At 40.5% G+C, this 24,852-nt stretch overlaps 1 protein-coding gene across 2 annotated transcripts in view; it reads left to right on the top strand.

Moving 5' to 3' along the window:
- npr2 (natriuretic peptide receptor 2) overlaps positions 1-24,852 on the top strand; it is a 67,030-nt gene that overhangs the window by 17,581 nt on the left and 24,597 nt on the right. For both annotated transcript variants that reach the window (XM_030436092.1, XM_030436093.1), the window contains exons 5-11: positions 1,860-1,954; positions 6,145-6,280; positions 8,706-8,790; positions 15,795-15,915; positions 17,850-17,924; positions 18,965-19,042; positions 22,585-22,689. In XM_030436092.1, the coding sequence (XP_030291952.1) occupies positions 1,860-1,954; positions 6,145-6,280; positions 8,706-8,790; positions 15,795-15,915; positions 17,850-17,924; positions 18,965-19,042; positions 22,585-22,689 (695 nt within the window). The remainder of the gene's footprint in view (positions 1-1,859; positions 1,955-6,144; positions 6,281-8,705; positions 8,791-15,794; positions 15,916-17,849; positions 17,925-18,964; positions 19,043-22,584; positions 22,690-24,852) is intronic.

The raw sequence follows: 24,852 nt of genomic DNA, 5'->3' as shown, positions 1-24,852 counted from the left end.
GCTGGAATGAAGGTTGGCAATGAACATTTTGGCAAGCTACGTATATGTTGAACTTTAAGTTTCATATAAACAACTTTACATGTTCAATTATTAATGTACTTATTGTCTAGTTAGGTTTTGGCACAAAAACCTCTTGGTTAGGGTTAGAAATAACATTTTATGTTTTGGCTGTTGCCACAAATACATCTTAAAAAAAATCCCTATACCTTGTTATAAACAAGAATCTAGCGGTTTCACGCTTAAAAATATTGTCATCTTGCACAGCGGTCTCGTGTTTGAAATATCCAGTGGTTTTGTGCTTGAGACATTGTCTTGAGCAGGGGCCCCTCGTTAAATACATCCATTTGTTCCACGATTACAGACGTTGAAATGCCGTCTCGAACAGTAATCTTGCGTCAAAAATATCCAGGGGTTTCGTGCTTAGGAATGTTCAAATGTTACGTTGGTCAGTGGTCTCATTAGAAATGACCAGTTACAAGTATCCAAATACTTTGAGATGTTGAAATGTTATCTCAAACAATGGTCTTCTGCGTGTTAGAATGCCGTCTCGAACAGCGGCCTCTCGTTAAAAATATCCCGCGATTTGACGCCTACAAATGTCGACATCTCGAACCATGGTCTCTTGCCTCCCAGCCATCTCGCCGAGCTGTCATGTCATCACAATCCCTTTCTCTTCCCGACATGAAAGTTCCAGTATACTGCACGTGTAATCTGAACCTGATATGACACATATCGTAGAAATGTTGATATCATACATATAAAATGTACAAATTTATGGTATCCATGGTTTACAGAAACCTTCATGCCAAAATGTCCTTCCGGCAACAGGGCTGCCACTTAAAATGTGGTAATTTAGCTGTAAAGCCATGGCTGCCTCTCAGATAACAGGGAATGGTGCTCTCCAATAAACATGCAGGGAGGCCAGGAGACCGGCCCAGCTGGCTGTTTTTCGAAAAGCACCATTGACCCCAAAATACGATTCAAATATACCCTTTCATCACAATAATTACAGCGTCATTGAATGGTTATCACACAACACTCGAGTTAATAGTCCATTTGATGCTTGATGTGGGTGCTCACACACTTCCTTGTTTACTTTGCTGGCTGCCACATCTGCTCTCACATCACGTTGGAAGAAGCAGAACAATGGGATTTTGTTGCTCCAGCTTAAAAGGGTTGATGAGGGTTGTTTTGCTCAGCACGGTAGGGCAAAAAACCAAGGAAAATAGGCACCGTGTTGAAAATAATAAAGGAACCTTTCACTTCATTATTTTGGATTTTTTTTGTTGTTGTGGTTTTACAGAAGCAAAAGCATTTTCAAATATCCTCCAGTGGCTTGGCAATTAATTATTTTTTTGTTTATCAGGTCGGGTTCCAACTATTTCCAACCTTTAACTACAGTTATAAGTAGTGAGACACAAGAAGAATACACATTGAAAGTCTATAGAAGTGCCTGAAATGATGCTGCTCCTGCCATAATTTTCCCCATCAGATGTTTGAATAAAGGTCCATTACAAAGTTTGGTGTGAACAAATCAGTATGAGCCTCGTTGATACTCTGTGGAGTTGCATTTTCACTGAACTGCACAAAAATTTAAATAATATGGGGACATGCTGCAGAGGCTCCCTAAACAAAACTAAATGTGAAAGCCTGAACATAGAATCAGTACAGGGAAAACAATGTACTGATGGGAAAGAACTGAGAGGCAGAACTCAAGTTTATGATGCAAATAAATAAATTAAAAAGGCAGAAAATCTCAACCGAATTTGAGAAGGAGCAGATGTACTGACCACCACACTGTATATGGCGTTACACAGTCCGGATCAGACCCTTGATGTGGATCTTTTTGATCTTTTTAGGAGTGACAGGACTCGTCACCACGGATGACAAAAATGCGAGGAATATAGACGTGGACCTGTGGGCGATGACCGATCAGGAGACGGGAGAGTACGGGGTAAGTCTTATCGAGTCGGATAAGCAGATGACTGATCTGACGTTCTTACTTAAACTGTTCCTTTAAAGCTCCTGTGTAATTTGAAGAGATGGTATTTTTCTACTTTGGTATGTTTTTGATTGAGGACAGGGGAAGAGGGAACTCATTTAGAAGAGGAGAAGATAATGACCCAAAGCCTGCAAAATAAACAGGGATGTTAGCTTTTACTGGTGGTAGTGATCATTTGTCTGCTCCATTAACCATAATCTCCTTCATATGAAGAGGTGATGCTGTTACTGCTTACTCATGTATCCAAGGTAAAGAGCAGAGGGGTTTTGGCTGAGTGGATGGAACATTTTGGACAATTTGCAGGAAAAGGATGGGATTTTAGTAGAGAAGTATGTAAGATTTTCCCGTGTTTTCTCTGTATTTGGACCGTGCCACAGTGCACTCAGAGGGACATACTGTCATGTAGAGCTGCTGCAGTTTCAAACTGATTTGGCATAGAGACATTTTCGCCATGCATGGACAGGGCTGATATGCAAATGAGGAGTTTTTCATGTTATTTTTATTCTAACAAGTACTTCAGTACTAGTGCTACCTGAGTTTCATAACCAGTGCTACTTTTTTATACCTCTCTTGTCTACAAAACCTTTTTTTGGGCAGCTCGGTGGCTTTAAGTGCCAATCACGAACCGCAGTGTCCCTGGTTCTGGTCCAGTCGGGGAACATTTGTTGCATGTCACTCCCAATCTCTCTCCCTGCTTATTTCTTGTCATCTATCATCTGCTGGCTATCTAAACATGTTAAATGCCGTGTGAGCACAAGCAGTCACACAAGAAATGAGCCTTAATAAAATAGTGAATATTCGGATCGAGTCAGGAACTATCTGATCAGTGAACAAGTGAACTATGAATCAAAGAATACATTATGTGCCAGCTGATCCAGCAACAGCCGACAAAACAATACTGTAATGTTCCACTATGTAAACAATGTGTAATGATTATTACTAATGATATAACGTAATCATTATTTTAGTGCAAGATTTGCTCATGATGGATTGATTATTAGCGGAGAAGACTAGCTGATAAGTAAATGAGGAGTAATTGTAGATTTTTCTGTATTTATCATGTGGTTGTTTGCAACTAATGATACTGACTGAAAACAATACAGCACTAATTCACTTTTGTGTCTCTAATTACTCCAATGCTTTTTTAGCATGATGCGTTTAAAACCTCAGCCATTGCCTGTGTTTGGCCGCTGACGCAATGAAAGCAAATGAACATTACTGTCTAGGACGGATTCTGGGGTCCTGACATCTAATGATAAGATGCATAAAACCTCAAATTTCCCTCTCAGTCGGATGAAAATATTTGTGCGTGTTGAACTCTGCAAACACTGCTGTGAACTGATCCAGTGTGTTTTTTTCCCCTCCGAGGGGAGGAGAAGTAGGTTAGCTTGATGTGACTTCAGTAAGAATTTCATAGTGGTCCTCAGAGGCTGTCAGCGTGACTTCCTGGTCTCATTTATCCTCGGCTTTTAATTGGTCGATTCATATGGCCGATTGACCCGAGTGCATGGCCAGCAGCCTGGTTGAAAACATCACGAGTCGGTTTCAGCTTTCAGAGTCTCAGACTGCTGAATCTAATAAAGAACTTTATATACAACTTTGAATATTATTGATTATATGCACTTCGTTTTTCCATGAAGGATGTACAGTCTTTTTTGTAAATTTGTTTGTAAATTGTAAGTACATTCAAATAGTTTTATACATATGTACGCATTACCATATGATCTTACAATCAACTCAGATAACAAATCTTATTTTTGTGAGAATAAAGTAGGAAGATACAATGTAAGGCCAAAGCTATGGGGACACCCTGGTATACTTCCGGTGTGGTTCTGTATTTCACTGTTTGTGCAACCCCCAGTGAAATCTCAGAAGATTTAATATTGCACTCATTTAACAGGTTACACTTATAATAAACATCAATAATACATGGTAATGGTTCAATTAAACATGGTTTAATAGTTATGTTACTGCTGACGAACAACAAAATGCTTCTTAAACCATTTATTCATTTCATTCTTTGTTGACAGAGAAATAACTCTAGTGTAACGCATCGCATTTTTCCGTGCTTGCCTTTTCAAAACCTGCCGCCTACATTACCCACATTGCACCTCGACTCACAATAGTTCAGTCACAGATTTAGCAATTAGAATTAGTGGATCCCTCTGAACTCTGAAAGAAACCTTTATGCAACTTTTTTGACGTAAGACAATTAGATATTTTGAAAGTGACAGAAGATGAAGTGTCTGAGTAGATTGTTTAGACCGTGCAGTAAACACTGCGCCTGAACTGAAATACTGCGGCTATTTGGGACCGCGCTCCCTTCGCCCCTTAACCCATCGTGCTCTGCATTGTTTTGATGACTCTTTGCAGGGGTGACGGCCTTCACGGTTTTAGCAGAGGGGACACAAAATGCCGGGAGCATGGGTGGGAAAACTCCTCTTGCTAGTTAGAAACACAGGAGTCAAGTTTCACAGCAGGACAACAGATGCTGCTCATGAGGCTGTGTCATCAGAAAAAAAGCTCTCGCACAATCAGGATATTCCGGATGTTGGTCACATTTGTGTGTAGATTTAGGGGACATGATGGACAGTTCTCAAAATATAATTCTTGATTAGCCCGAATGTTTTAATCTCTTTTAAGATATTATATGTGTTGTCTCATGACTTTGATTACATTAACCTATATATTGTTATCCAAGTGTAATGATTTATTTGATATTTTATTTTCAGATAAGTTAAACGTCTTACTAGGAGCTTCACGTAACAGATCATCACATAATCTTGGGCTGAATAAATAATGACTCTTATAATTGTGGTAACAGCAATAAAGTATTTTAATTTATGGTAACAAGATAAAAAGTTGTGATTGCGAAGTAATTGTGGCTTTTGAAAATTGTTCATAAGATAACAGTTGTATCAACATACTTTAAAATCTCAAATCTAAAATGCTTTTTCGAGGTTTGCTGTCCCTGCCAAAGTCACTGCAGCTGGCCAAGAAATAGTTTCAGCACTTAGCCTAACCAGTCCGCCCATAACACCACAACTTGATGTTTTTTCTCGTCTGCACACCTTTGATACACATGTGTGTAAAATGTTTTCAATGTCGTATTTACACTTTTACTATTAAAATCCTTTTTTTTTTTTTTTTTTTACATTTGAATGTTAAAGTGGTATTTTAGCAGTGGTAGGTCTACTTTGAGATAAATGCTGCTAACGTTCTCACAGTGACAATGCTTACATGCTAGTATGTAGCAAGTATAATGTGTATCATCTTCACTGTCATATCTTAGTTTAGCATGTTATTATGCTTATATGTATGTAGCGTACTAATGCTGCTAGCACTGAACAGAAAGCACAGCTGAGGCTGACGTGTAGATCATTACTTTGCAGGTATTTGGTCATAAAGAAAAAGTATTGCAAAAATTGTATCCTGATGATGGTGTTACCTATCGACGAGACAGTGCTAGCATAGCTAAAAACTAATAAGAGGAGCGAGACGGTCGATATCTTTGATAAGTGTGAAACCAACAAATACATGTCATGTCACGTGCTCCTGAGCTGGTAAAACTTAATGGGAGCTGTGGGCTACTGTGGCTCAGGAGGTAGAGCGGGTCGTCCACTAATTAGAGGGTCGGTGGTTCGATCCACTTCTGCATGTCTGGGCAAGGAGCAGAACCCCAAATTGCCTGTGATGGCTGTTCCATCATTATGTGAGTGGATGGTCATAGAAATATCTTGGGGCTGCTTTGGTTGGGAAGCACTTTAGCAGGTCGGCACGTTGAATGGTAGCTGCTGCCAGCAATGAATGTGAATGTGGCAGGTGTTGGGAAAGCACTGTGAAGGATCAGAAAAACTGAAAAGTGTTATAAACATGCCAGTCCACTTACCATTTTTTGTTTGGTAATAATTTAGTTGCTTTTTAAATTGGTTAAAAGGGTTCTAATAGCAAGTGCTCTTTGTTTACCTTAAAAGAGGGATTGTAAACACCAGGAACAGATTTGCCTTCACAGACCAATGAATGTCTTCATAATAAAGTGCATTAAGTCACCAGCTAATGGTATCATGGCGAGCTTGCACCCTGCCGATGGTTCATAGTGGTCCATCATCCATTTAAGCGATCATTCTCCTCTGTGTTTACAGCTTGTTGCGTACTACAACGGAACCACCAAAGAGATCATTTGGTCCCAGACGGAGAAGATTCACTGGCCTAACGGGGGCCCACCGCTTGATAACCCCCCGTGTGTGTTTTCCACGGACGACCCCTCCTGCAATGATGGTATGAAAACAACACATATCCCTCCACGTTTGAGTTTAATCTGCCTACAGATGATTCTACGTTTCTGGGGTCAAGTATGCTGTAGAGCAAGACACATACGGTTGTCTAATGGACACACTGATTTCAGAAAATTGCACATGAAGATTTATGTGCGAATGTGCCTGGCATTGACGTCAAGTGAAATTATACGACACTTAGCGGCAGAGTTTTTCTCTCGACTTAAGTAAGATCGAATCTCCAATCAGATGACTGTTGCAGTTAATGCTTTGTTTATATTACTGATGTTTTCTGCACAGGGCCTGCGATATTTTCATTGATGCTGTGATGATAAATGTGTTATTTTTTCTCCTTAATTTCATTTCAATGTAGTGAAACATTTTCTTGAATGACAAACAGTGTGAAGAGAAGTGCTGGAAATGGTCTCAGATGTATGCACAGAGTGACAGTCTGAGAGGCAAATGTCGCAGATGACAAAGTGAGGAGGAAAGCCACTGCAATTATACATGTATTTTGGGGTGAAGGAGGGATAATGAGCGGAGGAGCAATAAATCTGACGCCATTTCAAATCTGGAGCCATCCGCAAATAATTTGAGTTGGGAGCCTGGGTGTCGCTTCTCCAGTGTCGCTTTCAGCACCAAGAACAATGAGTGCTCAGGAATTCGATGAAACATATTGAGGATTAACAACATGTGGGGCCACACAAAGCACAATGACAACAGTGTCTCAGCTACAAGAAATGGAGAAGGCAACATACTGTATGCTGTTCAACTCTGATGATGGCACTCATCATCTGTCAACTGAATGAAAAGCATGAATGAGAGAGCAATTACTCAAATTGCATAAAGTCAAAAACAAGCAAGTAAAGCACAAGTTATATAATATTCGGACATTTTTACTCATGTCATAGGTAATTAATAAATAAATAAAATAGAATCATGAAATCTCTTACATCGTCCTCGCTTGGTGTCTGCCTTGTTGTTCACATTGCCCTTTTCACGCTGGTCAAAAACCTGGCTGGACAAAAACCTGGCTGGACAAAAAACCTGGCTGGACATTGTCTCAACATCTCCATAAAAATATCCGATGGTTTGCTCGTATGGATGTTGAGACACGGTCTAAAACAGTGGTCTCTCACTCGGCAGCCATCACTAACCAGCCAATGTGGATTTACTTTACAGATACAGTCCGCAAAAATGACAGCTGAGGTGAAAAGAGGTGTTGGGAGGTGTTTTTTAATTTTTTTATGTCAGCAGTGAGGCAATGTCTGCAAAAGAAGGACAATATCAGTTGGTCTACCACTTTGGTCCAGTCTTAAATGCCCGTTGCCATTCATGCTCCCCTCTGGATAGTCTGTAATAACTTAATAACTTGGTGACTTTGATAGCTAAACATTATACCTGCTAAACATCAGCATGTTAGCATTGTCATTGCTCACATTATAGATACAATATGTAAGCTTTTTAGTTGAAAACATAAAAAGTTACCCCAAAATATCAGCAGAATGTGAAGACGTAACAGTTTCGATATTGCGACATCTATGTAGAGATATCTGCTGAAGTTAGCATGCTAACAAGCTAAAAAACGCATATTCCTGTCCAACATTTCTGTGCTAGCAGTTTTAACACCTACACTCCCCTGATGCTCCAAGCTCCCAGTCTATGCCACTAGGTCCATGGCTGACTGAGCTAACTAGCTAACAGCTGCTACCGCTAGCAGTTACTCTGGTGATATGCTGCTCTGTTTGTTTTGAGTATGAATTCAACAGGCTGCCAATTCTTACATATTGCACCTTTAACAATTAGCTCGGCGCTATGTCTAGTTGCCGGCTCATAAAGCTCCTAGCATGGCTGCAGACTCTTGTTTCCCTTTGGGCAGTGCCCGACTAAGTGCTCTGCCCCTGCCTCCAGTCACTTTTTGCTAAGCTAGGCTAAATGTATCCTGACTCCAGCTGTGTTTATACAGCAATGGATCTCAATCTTCATCTCATTTTTGGAATAAAAGCAAACCAGGGCAAATTAGTGTGAAATTATTCGTAGAGGTAGAAAACCCCAAATATGCAAGTTGGTTTGACATCTTCAGCGCACTCTTTCATGAAAGCAATGAAGTGAAACGTCTCCTGCTGTTAATTAGTGAGAGAAATGATTTTTCTTGATGATGAGTATCAGCTTATCTTGTGATTTACAGCAGGTGGTATAATTAGTCTCCATTAGGGTGTTAAATATAAATCAGGAAAGGCGAAGCTGTGTAATTGTGTGAAACCGTTTGTGGTTGACAGATTGCTAAAGCAGCGTGGCTGCATTTCAGGAAGTCACAGCTGTGTTTTTTACAACACAGTGCTTTTTTTTCCCTTTTCAAAGACATGAATGTGGACATCTGTTGAACATATGAGAGACAACTGAGTTTTGAATCCTTCTCCTGTTTCCAGGTCATCTGCCAGTTCTCGGTATTGTAGCGGTGGGATCCGGCTTAGCGCTCATCATTTTCGGTATCTCCAGCTTCCTCATTTACAGGTGAGGTTGATTGCATCCAGCTGCTGCTTCCTGTCTGTGCTGCTTTTAACTCAAACCTTAGAAATCTGGGTTTCTGGTGAATCTGATTTTTTTTTTTTTTACTCCTCTCAAAGAAAGAAAGTAAGAAAAAGAGAGAGAGAAACATGTTTGAAGCAGGATTAATGGGCTGTGCTTCTATAGGTGCCAGTGTGGTATTTACACAATTGTTGCCGTGGCAACAGCTCAGCAGGTGACGGTGTTAAAGCAGCGGTGCAGTGTGTTTGAGCTGCCAAGTGAGCTCATATACCAGCCCCAGCAACCCGTACTGCAATTTTCACTTAATGATCATTAGCGTGTTCATTAAGTTTGTTTTCTTTGTGCTGGATTAAAGCTAAATGCCACCGACTTTAATAATTCACACACTGCTGATGTAAGATGGAAAATATCAGTCAAGGTTATTTTTGTGCTTCTCTCAAATGATTACGTGTTTGTTTGCAGGCTGTCATAAGTCTTTTGACTCTTAAAAACCTATTGGGGAATGCAGAGATGTCCAGCTATGTTTTTTACACTGCAAAATCTGACTGACCGACAAAAAAAAGTCATTTTTACCCGTACCTGACACCTAAAAGTCATAGTTTTCTTCCAGGCTATTGAAAAAATCTGCCTCAAGGAGTCCTGAACAGTCGTACGCGGTCACTCGCATGTCTGTGCTTGGTGTAGTGGACCAAAACCACTGTGAGGCAAATAAGGAGGGACCCAATCTTTAAAAAATTCCAAAACTGAAATTGATAAAGGCTATTTATTAAGGAAAAATCTCTGCCTTTCCCAGAAAAGGGGGCTCTGGACCCCCCTGTCATCCCCTAATTTTGATCTATTGACCTGAGTTTTCTTTCCTTTTCCCCATTTAAGTTTTTTGGCAACGGCAGAGTTTTTCCTTATCAAACTGAGGGTTGCTTAAAAAAGTTATATTTGTTTGACTTGTTTTCGCTGTTGTCGTTGAGAAATCAGCCATTTTATTCCCATTGACATTCTACAATTACAAGCAAAAGAATTAAAAGCAAAAACGTACCTGAATGTGTTTTACCTCCCAGTGGTGGAGAGGGTGATAATTAATGTAGACCGTTTATCCAATTTGTTTTAATTCCATTATCCATTTATCACAAAACCCTACTGAACAACATAAATGAATGTAATGCAAAGTGTTTTGGTGTCTAGTCAGACATTTTGTGATGGGGGGCGATGCGCTGAAGGAATTTGCTGTGGCCTTGGAAACAAATTTGAGTTACAGTCCAAACAGTTTACAATAATCTTGCCGTTTTTCTGTCAGATTTATTTTTTATTAATGTCCAAAAACAAACCATTTATGAGTCAACAACACACACAAATTACTCACTGTAATAAGATGGAGTCGTTTGGCAGTGTAGGAGCAGGTTACAACATCGGTGGCTTTAACATCTTAAATGTCCAGTTGGTGCTCTACATGTGTGATCTGGATTGTTTAGCTAAAAGTTAATGGTACTGACTTCATGTAATTAGATAGTTGTTAGTGTTAATGGCAGCCGCTGTTCAGTTGTGTAACTTTGTGATAAAATAATTGCCTGCCACATGTCTAATGGTTATAGCTTTGTGCTCGGCATTCAGCTGAAAAAACATATTCAAATGAAATTGGTACGGTGTCCCGAGTGGCACAATCTACATGCTCATGGGAATCATTCTGAGTGTTAGACTGAGCCTCTTTTAATTAAACAAGAAGTTAATCATGCATGTCCTTCTGCAATTCAGCCGCTGGAAGGATTGCTAAATTCTGGGTAATGTCATGGGTGAAATCTGCATGTAATGAAAGAAAATGAATGTTTCTATTTTTCCCCTTTTTCCATCACTTCTTCAAAGGTGTCTGTACATAGCCCCGTTAATTGTGTCCACGACTGATAAACACACGTAGAGAGGAGCTGGTTTTACACCTCACCACACAGCTCCGACTAACAAACAAGTCACACGGGTAAATCTGATCACTTCTCTAATACTGACTAACACAAACAAGTGTTAATCACCAGCCAATCAGAATGGATTTTAATCAGAGGGATGGTGGAAGAAAGACGGAGGAGCATCTATCCACTCGAGGTAAATCCACTGAACCTGAATCTGAGTTGATCATGTTCGATTATCAAATAAGCACCAGATAATTAGATGCCTAGTGTGAGCGTACCTCTGACGGCTTTTACATCTTTTTTTCTCTTCTTCCAGCCTACATTTCAGCAAGCCCAGCATGGATTTCCTAACTAATGAGCTAGTTTTCCTGGATTCTTCGCCAGTAAGTCTTTCCCTGGAGTTCTTCTTTCAAATTCTGGGATCCAAGTGTAACATTTGGGGATTTATGGACATAAGTGTCCATAAAGTTTTTCTGTTATGGGAACTAGACAGGGATGTCCTTTTGGTCCTGACCCACAGTTTCGCTCCCTTTGCTCTACTCAACTATATTTAGATTCATAAATGACACTTTTACATATGGAAAGCTATTTTGCGCAGACCTGAACATGTCAGTCTTTTATTGGATTTTGAGTCGACTTCATGCGCTCCCAGGCCATGAAGCTGTAAACGTAAACCTTCTGTGCATTTTCTGCGCATTTCAAAAGCATACAAATCCGAAGATGTCTGATGTTTTTGTGTGTCGGCTCTGTTTGATTGAAAAGACTAACAGATCACTTCCTGTTTTGGCAGACACCAGTGGAGCTATGCTGATGGACGGAGAGACGGACAGCTGTTCACAGCCGTCTTTTTAAGATCATCGAGCTGCTGAGAGGCCTCCATGTTCACTACTTGACCTACAAAAGCACCACTAAAACACTTAGAACACTTTGGAGTTTAGTCACTGTCAGAAGTTATTCTCAGATCAATTCTCAACCTTGGGGTTGCTTGGTATACATACAGGGGGTTGCGATTTACAAGAATGTTATATGAATATTTATTTGAAAAATATTTTTAATCGCACAAAATTTTATAGAAAATATATGATTATTTCTAACCATTTTGTATTTGCTGCTGCTCATGTGTTTTTTATGAATTCATATAAAAAAGATATATATTAATTTTATATGGGGGAAATGGGAATTTTTAGATTTAAAAATAATTCACAGGGCAGAAAAGGTTCAGAAACTCCAAATGAGGAGGCCTTATACTGTCAAACCATTGGTGTATTTTGTATGAGAAATTGGTGGCTGGTTATATTTTTTGTGATAATTTGCTCCTTTGACATGATTGCCTGTAAAAAATGTACACAATAGTAACATTTGGTGAATATGGAATTTAATAAAAGCATCCTGTGAATAGACCGTCTGTTTCTTTGTATTTGTCTTTTATGGTAAAATGTATGCACTGACGGAAAATCATTTGAATATCCTAATGTGTAATTCAGCCTCAAACTCAACCTCAAAGGATCATTTTTCCAACAAACAATAGAAAGATTTTCTTGGAAAATACCTGAAATAAGGTGAAACACTACAATGACAAACTCAGCATATTTTTTTAAAATACATTTAAGAATCAAACCAAATGAATTGCTAAGACAAAAAAGTTTTTTTCAGTGTAAATGTGCAACTTTGTCAATATAAAATAATGCTCACATATCTCTACTGTTCATGTTGAATATTATGCTGCAGCCCTCAGTAGGTTGAACCAGGTGGCTGGCTGCTCTCAGTTGATGTTGGAGTGTGGCGTGCAGCAGCAGTGTGAGGGGATGTTGAGCAGAGCAGCAGTGGCTCTGTTGTTTTAATGGAGGGGTTGGTCCAGCAGAGGTATTCACATATGGGACTTATGAAACAATAGGCCCAGTGTGGAGCCCCACACTTTGCCCCTCTGGCTGCCAGAGGTCTCTAAACGAGGCTCCTTAAATAGAAAAATACCTTTTTTTTCCCCTTGCTGATGGTGGATGGGGGGGCGGAGGGCACCGGTGGTTTAATGGTGTTTCCTGCCCTCAAAATGGTTGCACATATGCAGGACTATTACGAGTATTAGTAGACACAAACAAGCATCAGAATCCCCAAGTATTTGGGCAGTCTGACTACATAGTTTGTACTAGTGAAAAAAAAAAAAGGTAAAAAGAAAATGAAAAAGAGAGAGCCACTCTTGAGGCCAACTGGGATGGTTCAAGGGGAATGGCAAAACATGATGATATGCGAACGCTGCAATAATTTCCTGCCACCATCTGGAAGTGTTTTACACCTTTTAGATTGGGTTGGAATGCATGGGCTCTGCTCGTTTTTCATTTCTACGTGTTTCAAACTGAATGATGAATTTCCTCGCCCGTCCGGAATAACAACAACAAAAAAAAAAACCTCTGGTCTTCTCGACTGTGGACTAATAGTTTTATATTTGAAAATGTTTTTGCTGTAAATCATCATGTGTCGAGAAACAGCAGCTCCTCTGAGACCTGGCCCAGATGTGTTGATTCGCTGGAATGTCTCTTCCCCTCTGTGGTGCTCAGAGTTTGTCAGTCAGACCGATGCTTAAAAATAACACTCAAAACATGTAAGAAAACATGAAGATTAATGATCAGGATATAATAGACTGATATACATATAATTGATTTGTTGTGTTGTTTTATTGGGGCAACTGAAGCTCAGGAGGTAGAGAGAGTCGTCTAGTAATCGGAAGGTTGCTGGTTCGAATCCTGGCTCCCCCTAGCTGCATGTTGAAGTGTCCTTGAACATAATGGAACAAAGTGTAACGTGACCTAATGTTACACACAATGACCAGTATAACTTGAGATATAACACAGGAGAACATAATTTAAAATAGCACAACAGTACATAGCAGAAAAAGAGAACCAATCCCAGCCTAATGAAATAGTATCAATATTGATATATATACATCAATATATATATATATATATATATATATATATATAGATATATCAATATTGATACTATATAGATATATATATACATCACACATATAACATGATGTAACGTAACGTAACAAACATATTATAATGTGACGTAATAGCACACAAATCTAAACTAACCTAAGGTAACATGATGTAATCTACTGTAACATAACTTAATCTAACCTATCTAATGTCATATAACATAATGTTACACGACCTATCATGACCAAATATAATATACTGTAATTATGATTAAGAATGTAAAAATGTAAAAGAAACTAATATAAAAGAAACCGAGCAGTGTGTCTGGAATTTGCTTATGAATAATTGTAAAACATTCGTCATCACTGAACAAGATTGTCAAATGATGTTTTACGATTGCTTCAGCTCAATTTTCAGCTCAAGGTTTTAAAATACAAAACCGTTAATAATTAGAGTTGGACTGAGCTACTTAATCTTTCCCAAAAAGTCTTTCATGCAGAGTTGCAAAACATCAAATCATGTGCGTCTGTGTCCTCTTAAAACAGCCAAGCGATATTATCAGCAGACATTACAGACCATTAAATCAATCAATATGTTAGCAAACATTTCAGTTTAATAAACAGACAAATAACGGTTTGTCACTGTATTGCAGATGTCGCTTTTCTGTTGAATGCTTTCCGCCATAACAGAATGAGTTTACAGTTCTAACACGGCATTTAAGTGTTCTCTGCATGATCAAACACTTCTGTGTAACTCACACAGCGTGTCTTGTACTTACTTGTGTAATCTTGCATTGCAATAATTGAGCTTTGCTAACATTGTACCCATGGGATTTATCTAACGTTTAGCAACACTATTTGATGATAAGGCCTTTTTGTTTTGAAATGAAAACATGATTACAATTCAATGATGGACATGATCAGTGGGTGCCTGGGTACCTGTTCTGACACAGCTGTATTCAGTCACATGCTATGTGAGATTTTGAGCCCTGGACTGGGATGATTGCAGATTATGATTGTGGTTTGCTTGATGCTTGTGTGTACACACAATTCTCTGTTGCGAAAATTGAGATTTAAATAACTTATTTCCAAATTACGTAGAGATGTTTTACTGCTCTGGTTATAGTCAGTATTTCAGTTTTAAGTTTTTTTTTTGTTGTTGAGTTTTTTAGATGTACCAGTGTTAAGGTACTAAGGTTAGAACATCTGAGTCCGCTCTGAGGTAGTTTGTTAAAAATAAAGAGCGTGGGAGTAAGAATCGAAGTGTACACTGATCTTCATCGCGGTCATCCTTGTTTGTCACAGAAGAAAAGACCCATGAGTCATCCATCGTTTTTCTCCATTTAGATGGAAGAAATAAGGCTCTCTGTAGAGTTCGGACCCAAGTACAGTGCATGCAGCGAGATATAAGAACCTCATTTTAAAAGCTTCGTTCATGGGTCAAATAAAGGCAGCTAATTGTTTAATGTCAATTTGACTTGCGAACAATATTTCTCAAAAACTGTTACTGTTTAACTAAATCCAGTATGGGTCTTTACTCTGTACTGTTATTGCAAAATTGCAGCAAAGAAAGAGCCCTTTGTTCAGGATTCAAAGAACGCTTCACCTAAAAAAGAAGTTTTTCCACTTCGTCAGAGTTCAATAAGTAGAGCATATGGACCAGTGAAGTTAAACTCTAATAAAACACACAAGCCCGCATGCAGCAACATACGTACGTCAGTCCATGCGAATGCTGCCCGTGAAGTGTTCTGCAGGCCGATGTGAGACTGCTATCTCAGGAAATGCCACCAGCACAGATGGAGATCAGACCTAACTGCACTAATGGAGCAATGAACTCTTTGTTAGAGATGACTAGTCTGATTAAATCAAGTTTTTTTTTTTAAATGCCACACACTTACGCCTCAAAACAAGACCGTGAGTCAACACACCACCTCGCCTCTGAAGGACTTTTATTATTTATTTTATATGAAAAGTGAAATCAGAAGGACGCCACTGAATGCAGAGAGCTGAGATCCAAACCCACAGTCACAATTTTGCGGTAAAAACATCAGCCCACTCGCACTTCCTCAACAACCCCAGCCCAATCCACTTAGATTGTTCCTCTGCTCTTTGTGCCGCTGTTGATTTCACCACCTGTTTTTTTCTTCTTCCCTTTTTTGCAGGAAGCTGAAGCTGGAGAAGGAGCTGGCTGGAATGCTGTGGAGGATTCGATGGGAGGACCTTCAGTTTGAGAGCCCCAATAAATACCACAAACGAGCCGGCAGTCGGCTCACCCTCTCACAGGTAGACGATCTGCTCAAGCTGTAAGCACGGATATGCGTGTCAGACAAGATCTAATCGAGACGTGCGAACGGGGTGGCTCCTGGAGGTTAAAACTGAAGTAACACCCTCATATTGGAGCTGGCAGCCCTGATTGTTTCCTCATAATTATGATCTTTATATCGCCTTTTCTTCCGTCAGTGATGCTGGCACCGCCTCCAGTGTGATTAACAAGTTGTTCTTCTGGCAGCTGACGTTGCCATGTCTGCCAGCGGGAAAGACTCAACGCTTGGTTCACAGCTTTCATTCACATACAACTGATTACAGTGAGACTCGGGTAATTCTCTGGTAGGATAATACAGTGATAGTGCAAATCATTATTAAATCGTATAGAGTTTAGGTTCTTGTTCCTTACTTGAGTTGATCAATTTGTTACGACTTTATATTTCTATCTCCACTGCGAGGGAAATATTTACTGAAATATTTGTCTGATCGCAACATTTCGAGCCGTGTTTATATTTTAAGTCTAAACGTGATCCCTTCCGCCTCCTAACCAAGTGGGTTTTATGTCTAAACCTAACCAGAGCATTAGCACAACGTCGTCACAACATAGAATTGAAAATTGAATGTAAATAGGAGTAAATTTGCAACATATCTGTGGTTTGCAGAAAAATAAATTGCCAGCGTTTATTACGTTCACAGTGGGTTTTCCAAGTGAAAACTACGTCTCTCTAAGTTATGTGATTTTTAATTTAATGTTTGAGATGTGCGGAAGGATGAAATGTTCCTCTATAGGCTGAGGAAATTCTGCTTCTTCTTAGACTGAATAAACTATTTAAAAACGCTCTTGAATTAGCTGAAAAAATGTATCATCACAAAGCTGAAAACAGGCTGTTTTTCTGAGCTCAGGGAAAATTTGACGGTAAGAGATATTCTTGCAGGACAGCTGGGGATTGAACTACCCAACAGTTTATAAAGTAGTTAAAATCCAACTTTTAAACATGTAGAGCATGATATTGCAACACACACACGTTGATGCAGCAGTAATATAGCATTTAATAGTAAAACACTGACAGGAAACTTGACGGTACGAGATGTCTCGAGATGTCTTCATTGTAAAACTGGACCCCCCCCTGGAATCTAAAATTCCAATTTGGCGTGTGTGAGGTTGGCAGCTTCAGCCTGTTTACACGCAGTGTGCCGGTATTGAAAATGCAGTTTTGGGGTTTTTCCTCTCAGAAAAAGCAAAAGTGCAGCGCAGAGAGAATCCAAACCCTTTGTTAGTTTACACATTCCTGAAAGCTTTCCTGGTGCTTTATTGAAGGTGGCTGGCTCTGCGGTGGCAGACGCATATTAAATGATTGTTAAAATAAGCCCTCGTCTGGCCCCGCTCCCTGCATGTATAATACTTCATCACGCTCTTCAAGTATCGGGTTCTGTCGTCTGACGGCTAATGCATCTCCTTCGGGTTGTGCTTCGTCCCACACGTGCGAGCGTTCATGAAAAGCACATGCACACACCTTTTTCATTACCGCTTTTTGCTCCAATTGCCGGGATAATGTGTGTGTGGAAAACACAGTAATTTTCCAGACCGATGTGCTTTCCAGTGTGCCATGTGTTGCCAATATTTGCATTCTATATAAATGCGGAGTCGACTGTGCTGCCTGGCTGTCTGTATGCAGTGCGCCCACTTGATTTTTTTTATTCACTCTCTGTTGCACTGCAGACATTTGCCCAAGGACTCGAGTCGGTGTTATAAAAACTGAAAACACTTTATTTTCTCAAACGTAAGAAAAAAAGCCAGCTTGGTGCTGCACACCCAGAGAAATGCATTTTTGGATAACAGCGTCACCCTCTCGCAGTCTTAAATGACCAAAATGTAATCCTCTTTGCTCTAATCATACCCCGCTAACTGACTTTTTTTTTCTCTTCTCTCTTGCTCCCTTTCACCTTCTCAGAGAGGCTCCAGCTACGGCTCCTTGATAACTGCCCATGGAAAATATCAGCTATTTGCAAAAACGGGCTATTTTAAGGTAAGGCTTAGTGAGTTCTGACATTTTCAACTCCTGCGCACTCTTTTCCCGCCCACACATGTGCACACTCGCAGAGAAAGCCGGAGAGCTGGAGAGGAGAGAGAAAGAGAGCGCGTGGGCGAATTTAGGTAGTTGGTTCTAATGTGAGCTGCAGAATGCGTCAATTTTCTCCTTCTTCTTCTTCTTCTGTTTTTTTTTTTTTTCCCCTCCCTTTCCTTGTTTCTACGCTCCCGCCTCGCAGTCTGGACATGGCCATCAACTTGTTGCTGCGGTTAATTTATCCGTTTAAGATGGAGGAGGTGTGAGGAAATGTGACAAAAAACAGCCCTGTGAATAATGAGATGGCTGTCTTTGTTTGCAGCTGCATGATGCAGGTTTTTATATAAATGCTGATGTCACGGTACAGCTCGATCGTCTCATGGATCATTGGACTCACTGATGCTCTTCTCAAATTCAATAAATCTGACACCAAAGCTGAACCGGCGAGAGGTGCACGAGCCCTGACAACCTGCAAATACTGAAAAATGACCTCTGATCCGAAGCGTTTCTTGCCGCTTTTAAACATACGTACTGCATATTTCTTTTTGAGTAAAAGTTAAAGCACCCACATGCACTCGCACAAGTACTGCGGCTGTGTTTCATAGTTTCTACGACAGCGTTTTTCCTCTAGTCTGTCACTTCTGTGGCTCTGAGATATTCACCTCGCCTCCTTCGCGCACCGATCCTCGCGTATCAAAGCGACAGATACGATTCTTCTCCCGCAGCAGACTGAAATAGGCCCCAAATGTACCTGTAGGCTATACCGCGAGATTCTCTTCCCTCCTCTGAAGGCTGCTCGATGTCTCCTGATTTTTCTCGCTCTTTGCTTGTTCTTTTTATAGCATCAGAATGCTGCTGCCGTTGTCTTTATTCTGCCTTATTTACATCTCGAGCAAAGTGCACCCGTGTTTATGTCTCCATGTTGTAAACAGCTGTGTTTAAAGTGAACTCTGCATTAGTGTTGACCCTCACACTGGAGTCACTGCTCTGCCTCCTCTCAGGGGAACCTGGTGGCCATCAAGCATGTCAACAAGAAGAGGATAGAGCTGACCAGACAAGTTCTCCTGGAGCTCAAACATGTAAGTGCTCAATTTATATGTAATTTGTCATAACATACAAGATGGTAACCTTTGAACGATAATAAATTAAAAAAAAAAAATGGAAGAAATCTCTTGCGTTTGAGGACTTTAACAGAGTTCAGTATGGAGTCGAGTCTAAATGCGCTAAATCATCTGCAATAGGTCCAGAATGCAGTTGAATGGTTTTTAATTGGATTGAATAGGAGAAAGGAAGAATTACCCCAATTTCAGTATCCCATCATTGGTTTCCTATTACAGTACTTCGGGAACACAGTTCCGAATTCTCCATAGGGAATTAAATGGATTGGCTCCATGCTACAATCCTGAACAATTAAACCCAAACTGTACAATGTCAGCAGAAACAGTTGTCTTCACAGTTCCTATGTCTATCCTGGTACCAGAACTATCATTCCCAATCAGCGCTGTTACCTCTGTCGTTTCTATTCATGTTTCTGAAAACGTCTCTTATTTGACTTTTCACTGGATAGTTGCATTTTTCTTTCTCTCTTTGTTTGTGTAACCACTAAGTAACTCTGTTGAGCTACTTTCTTGATTAGATTCTCTACAAATAAAGTTATTGCATCATTGTTAATGCTGTTGAACTGCCCAAACTTTCCACTCACAGGAGAATCATTAAAACTTCAGAATCTAATGTACAGACTGCCATTACATTAAGCTTATTTAAACTTGCAATGATTAATATTTGTATCATCACCGCGGATAACATTACTACCTGTATGTGTTTTATGGCCCACAGCCTCACTGTAGAGGTCCAGTCTCACCCTCCTCAGTAGTGTTGTTTGCCGCCACAGCAGACCGTGTCTGTCGGTTTCTGGCACCCAAATTTCGGGGCTGTCCGTGGGCCTGGTTTTTTCCAGTGGTACCAGTTGGCCCTCGTCGGCAGCTTTTCAGCAAGTTAGGCATGATGAATGTGTGGCTGAGTCTGTTAGTGTTCAGCTAATGGAGTACGTTCACGAGAGAAGAGAAAAGGAAAAAGGAAGGGAAACCCCCTCGAGCCTGTCGCTGTAACGTCTGTGATTTCACCCATTTAGCGCGGTTTCTCCTGATTTAATGCCTCTTTGTATCTGTGCAATATCTGTGGTGTGAAAATGGCAGTCCTGCACTACTCTAAAGTGAATTTGCCATCTTGCATTCATTATGCCCTATATAATTCACTCATTCATTCATTTCCCACAATGCATCGTGAAAAGTAGGGTACAACCAACTGTCACTATACAAGCATTATGTACCATCGTGCATTGTGCTGGAGAAAATAAATGACCTGAGTGGGATCCAAAAGTGTTTTTTTACTTTTTACTGATGAGCTCACTTTATAATCCTCTAGAACTCCTCCAGGATGTAGTCAGTAGGGAGGAGTGAATGTATGTGATTTAAATACAACCCAAGCCACAATTTTTCACAATCTTGGCCAGACTGCCTTGAAGATTCTATCCTGGTCATATGAACTCTAATGTTTTAGGTCACCACCTCTCCTGTAGTGGCACAAGGCGTATACAAAGGAAACATCAGTAACGTGTGGACGGAATGCAATTAAAGCTGCTAAGTGCACTCCTGCACCCCCAAAGACAAACCTTCCCTTGATGACCTCAGGACCTTTCCTCCACAAAAGTGTCTCTCGTACTAAAAACAGTAAAATGCTTGTTTGTTCGGTTCAGCGCTCCTGTAGCCTCCCTTCTGATCATAGTTTCACTTTTTCCTTCAGACGAGGAATCCAAGATTCTTGCATTTTGCCGTGAAATCCGCCTGTGGCTCCGTCGGCTCCTGCTGTTGTTTCTGAGCGCTTCCATTGGCCTCGGTGTGACGAGAGCCATGCGCAGAGGGGGCGAATTGTAAAAAAAAGAACTATCTTAAGTTGTATTCATTGAATCATTCATTCATTCACTAAAGGAAAAGAATCATGAAAGGGCATTATTTTTCCACTGCAGGAGAAAGACCTTCATGTGAGATTCAATCACTCCACCTGCTTAACAAAACAAGCTGAACTGTCTCACTATGTTAGCACAGAAAACACAGACCTCTCAGACCGAAAGGAGTCTTTTAGAGTTTTTGATTGCTTTTATTTGCAGTAGGTGACTCCTATTAGCATGTTCAACCAGTGGCACAGCAGGAGGTCGCTCGTTAAACGTCCTCAAACTGTCTCGTCTACCTCATCTGCAGCAGCTGTCGACGAAATGGTCCCTTTGGCCGGGAAAGTATTTACGAGCGTGCGATCAGTAAGCCGAAGGAGCAGAAAATCCGCACAATTTATGTGGTTTGGTGATGGAAACACAGTGTGGCATAGGGAAGCCCATAACTCGGAAATTACATGGGCGCTCATGAACAAGATGGATGCTCGTGGGCAAGATCGCTGGCCATCTCTTCACTTTTAACATCAACCAGCACTGTTTACTTTCGAGTTCCTCTCCGTCCCGGCTCTGTGTTTTTTTCGCGTGAGCTGCAGCCTCGTTGGTGGAGAGCAGTTGGGGCTTCTTGGATGCCTCTGTGGCCTCTCGGTCAGTCAGCAGGCACACATGGGAGAGAGGCTGCTGTCTGAGCTGGCAGCTTCTCAGACGCCCTGGGGGCCTGATCGGCTGTCAAACCTCAGCTCATGAAAAAGCCAACCAGATGGGGGAAGAGACGGGGCCTGCCAGTGGAAACTTAACCACTTGTCTTCCAGTGCTCCATCTCCCCCTTCCTCCTCCCCGGTGGCTGTGCTCCCCCCTCCTCCTCCCCAGAGTGCAGTGGGGGGAATTATATAGGCCAAAGGGTAGGCTAACATCCCCGGAGTCATGAAACAGGAGCGACTAACTCGCTGGTTCTGGTGTGAGAGCGGCTGTCACTCACCGGGCTCAAAGATGGGTACTCTGTTGAAATTATGAGCACTGTTTTTGAAGTTTCAGTCGGGCCGCAGAGAGATTTGCTCTCTTCCTCAGCGCTGCTTCTGTCAGCGCTCATTCGGCTCGGAGGACGTCCGCGCTTGTTTCTATAAAAGAAAATGACTGGGCCCTTTTTTCACACTTTCTCATAAAAAGAATCTGCCAGAAAATGTTCCCTCCTAATCGCTCCGCCACAAACATCTCTGTTTTCAAACTTTTAATATTCAAAGTGAGTCACGTTTTGGAAGACGCCGTGAAAGCAGTGTGTGATTATTTTCCTTGTAGAGCGGCTTTACACACTCTGCCTGCTCCGCTCTCACATCCCTGCTCGTACATCCTCTCAACACCTCAACGTTTTTTTTCTTCATCATCCTCAGCACACAGGCTCATTCATAACCTCCAAGGGCAATTTATGCGCACGCACATGTTTCAACCGGGTGCCCTGAGCAGGAATGCGCCTCAACACGTAGAAAAAGACACCGTGCCAACTAGCCGACTGCAAATAGACTATTTTGATGAACTGCTGGCAGCGATATTCTCCAAACCTTGTATATAAATGAACCGTCAGTCCTCCCTCCCCGTCCTCTGTTTTCATGGGGTTAGGGAATGTGATGTTTGGAAAGAGTTGCACTCACAGTTGCAGTGTGCTTGTGTGGTTATTTTCAGATGAGAGACGTTCAGTTCAACCATCTAACCAGGTTCATCGGAGCCTGCATCGACCCTCCCAACATCTGCATCGTAACTGAGTACTGTCCCAGAGGAAGCCTGCAGGTAACGTGTCCTTATACAATTGGAAATTTCGATCCACATGTGAGAAAAAGCCAGGTGTGCATGGACGTATGTAACTCAGATGTAAGAATTTACATTTCTGATGTGCACGGTTTAATTCAGCACAGCTCACATTATTTCATTTTCATGTTAAAAGTTTAATTTACATGTAAAAATTACCAGTTGCATGTAAAATGTGTAAAAAGATTGCATTCACATGAAAAGAACAACAGTGTCAAAGTGATTTCATGTGCCATGAGCTGTTCCCACATGTGCAGATTCTAATCTACATGTGAAAAAAGCCAAACACATGTGAATGTGAGTCATTCACATGAGAAAATGTAAGTTTCACATGTGAAAAAATAGGATCTTTAACTTTTTTGGCAATGAGAAAAGGCATCAAAATTGACTTTATATCAGTGTCAAATTGTGAAAATCCTTCTACTTACTCCTCCTCCAATCAAAACAGTGTATGTACAGAGTCTGGTACCAAATGACTGGGAGAAAGTTTCTTACAAGCAGGATTCAGTGATGTCACAACTAGAAACCAATCGCGGTCCAGGATGAAACTTCCAGTTTGTGACGTACAGACCTCAGGTCACAGACACTAAGAATAAGACAACTATAAGCATATTTATAGATTTTTCAGTGAGGGATAAAAAAAAAAGACGAAAGTTTAACACTTTCCTGCTCAGGGTTAGATTAGAAGATTGATACCATTTTCTCATGATTATGGTGCTGGAGCTACCAGCCAGCTAGCTTAGCTTAGCATAAAGGGCTAGCCTGAAAATCTGAAAGTTCAAAAATCTGCCTCCCAGCAGCTTTAAAGCTCACCAGTCCACAGGTTATATTGTGTTTGATGAATCTGTACAAGATAAAAGTGTGCCCGACCGCAGCTCACCAAGAAATAGTTAGAGCTCATCAACAGTTTCAAGTTTCATTTAAGTCATTTATTGAGTAAATGTTTCAAACACTCTCTTGTTTATTTATTTGTTTTATTTAGGATCCCAAATAATTAATACCACAGTAACAACTATTCAACAATCTTCAATATTAATAAAACACAATAGAATACAAATAATAGTGATTCTCCCAATCATATATCACCTCAATAGTAAATGATTATGCAATTAACAGGGTTAGAAAGACAGGTATATGAATGTGTATATATAACTGCTGTACTTGTATTATGTTTAATGGTAATCTGGGTTAAATGTTGTGGTGGTCGGTTCCCGGTGTGTGCTAGATTGAGCTGATCTTTGTTATTGTAAATTAATACCTTTGGACTGTTGGTGGAGCAAATCAAGCAATTAGAAGACATCAACTTGAGATCAGCAAAATTCTATTTTCACTATTCTCTGACATTTTACAAACTATAATTGAGAAAACTGATGAATAGATCATGAAAAGAACTGTCCGTTGCAACCCCATGCATGTGCCACATTTCCTTTATATTCAAGTAATTACAGTAGTTCACGAAAAACAAACAAACAAGTTTAAAATGTCCTACCTCAAAATTATAAGAAATCCTATAAGAAATAGAATAAAATTAATAAATAAACAATTAAGTTAGCAGGTATTTGACCTCTAACAAACAGAAAAACAAAAGGCCATTGATAACAACGACCTCTTTCGTGGAGGTTTTGACTTCAATAATGACTTCATGAAATGTTCTTTGCTTCTAAACCTAAAGTGAATGTGTCTGGCAACAGTTTTGTAGTTGCTAAATACTTAATACATAAATGAATTAAAGGTACCTCCTAATGAATCACAGAATTAAGCGTTTCTAATGTAAGCCGACTGACAGGCTCTTCATGTTGCAGTATGAGGAGAGTAAACAGTCGTAGCATGGACGGCCTTCTCAAACTGCTATTGCCGGCGGTGTTTGTACTGAACTCTGTCTACTGAGTTAAATCACCTTATTTAGTCTACAGTCAGCTTACTATATGTGGGGATCTCAACCTTGTCACATTTTTGTCTGTTGTCTTTTGCCTTTTATTAATCCTAAAAGAAATACACATTGTTTGAAGCGAGCTTGTTCCCGGCCTGTTCCGTGCTCCCAACATGCCGGCGGCTTCCTAAAATGGACAGTCTGGAAAATGATGGGAAACTCAGTCATGGACTTCATCTGTCACACTTGTAGAGAAGGACATTTGTGTAAAACCC

The sequence above is a fragment of the Sparus aurata genome, chromosome 12 (genome assembly GCF_900880675.1).
Source record: "Sparus aurata chromosome 12, fSpaAur1.1, whole genome shotgun sequence".
Lineage (NCBI taxonomy): Eukaryota > Metazoa > Chordata > Actinopteri > Spariformes > Sparidae > Sparus > Sparus aurata.
Note: the sequence above shows the minus strand (reverse complement) of the source record. Positions and strands in the feature narration are given on the sequence as shown.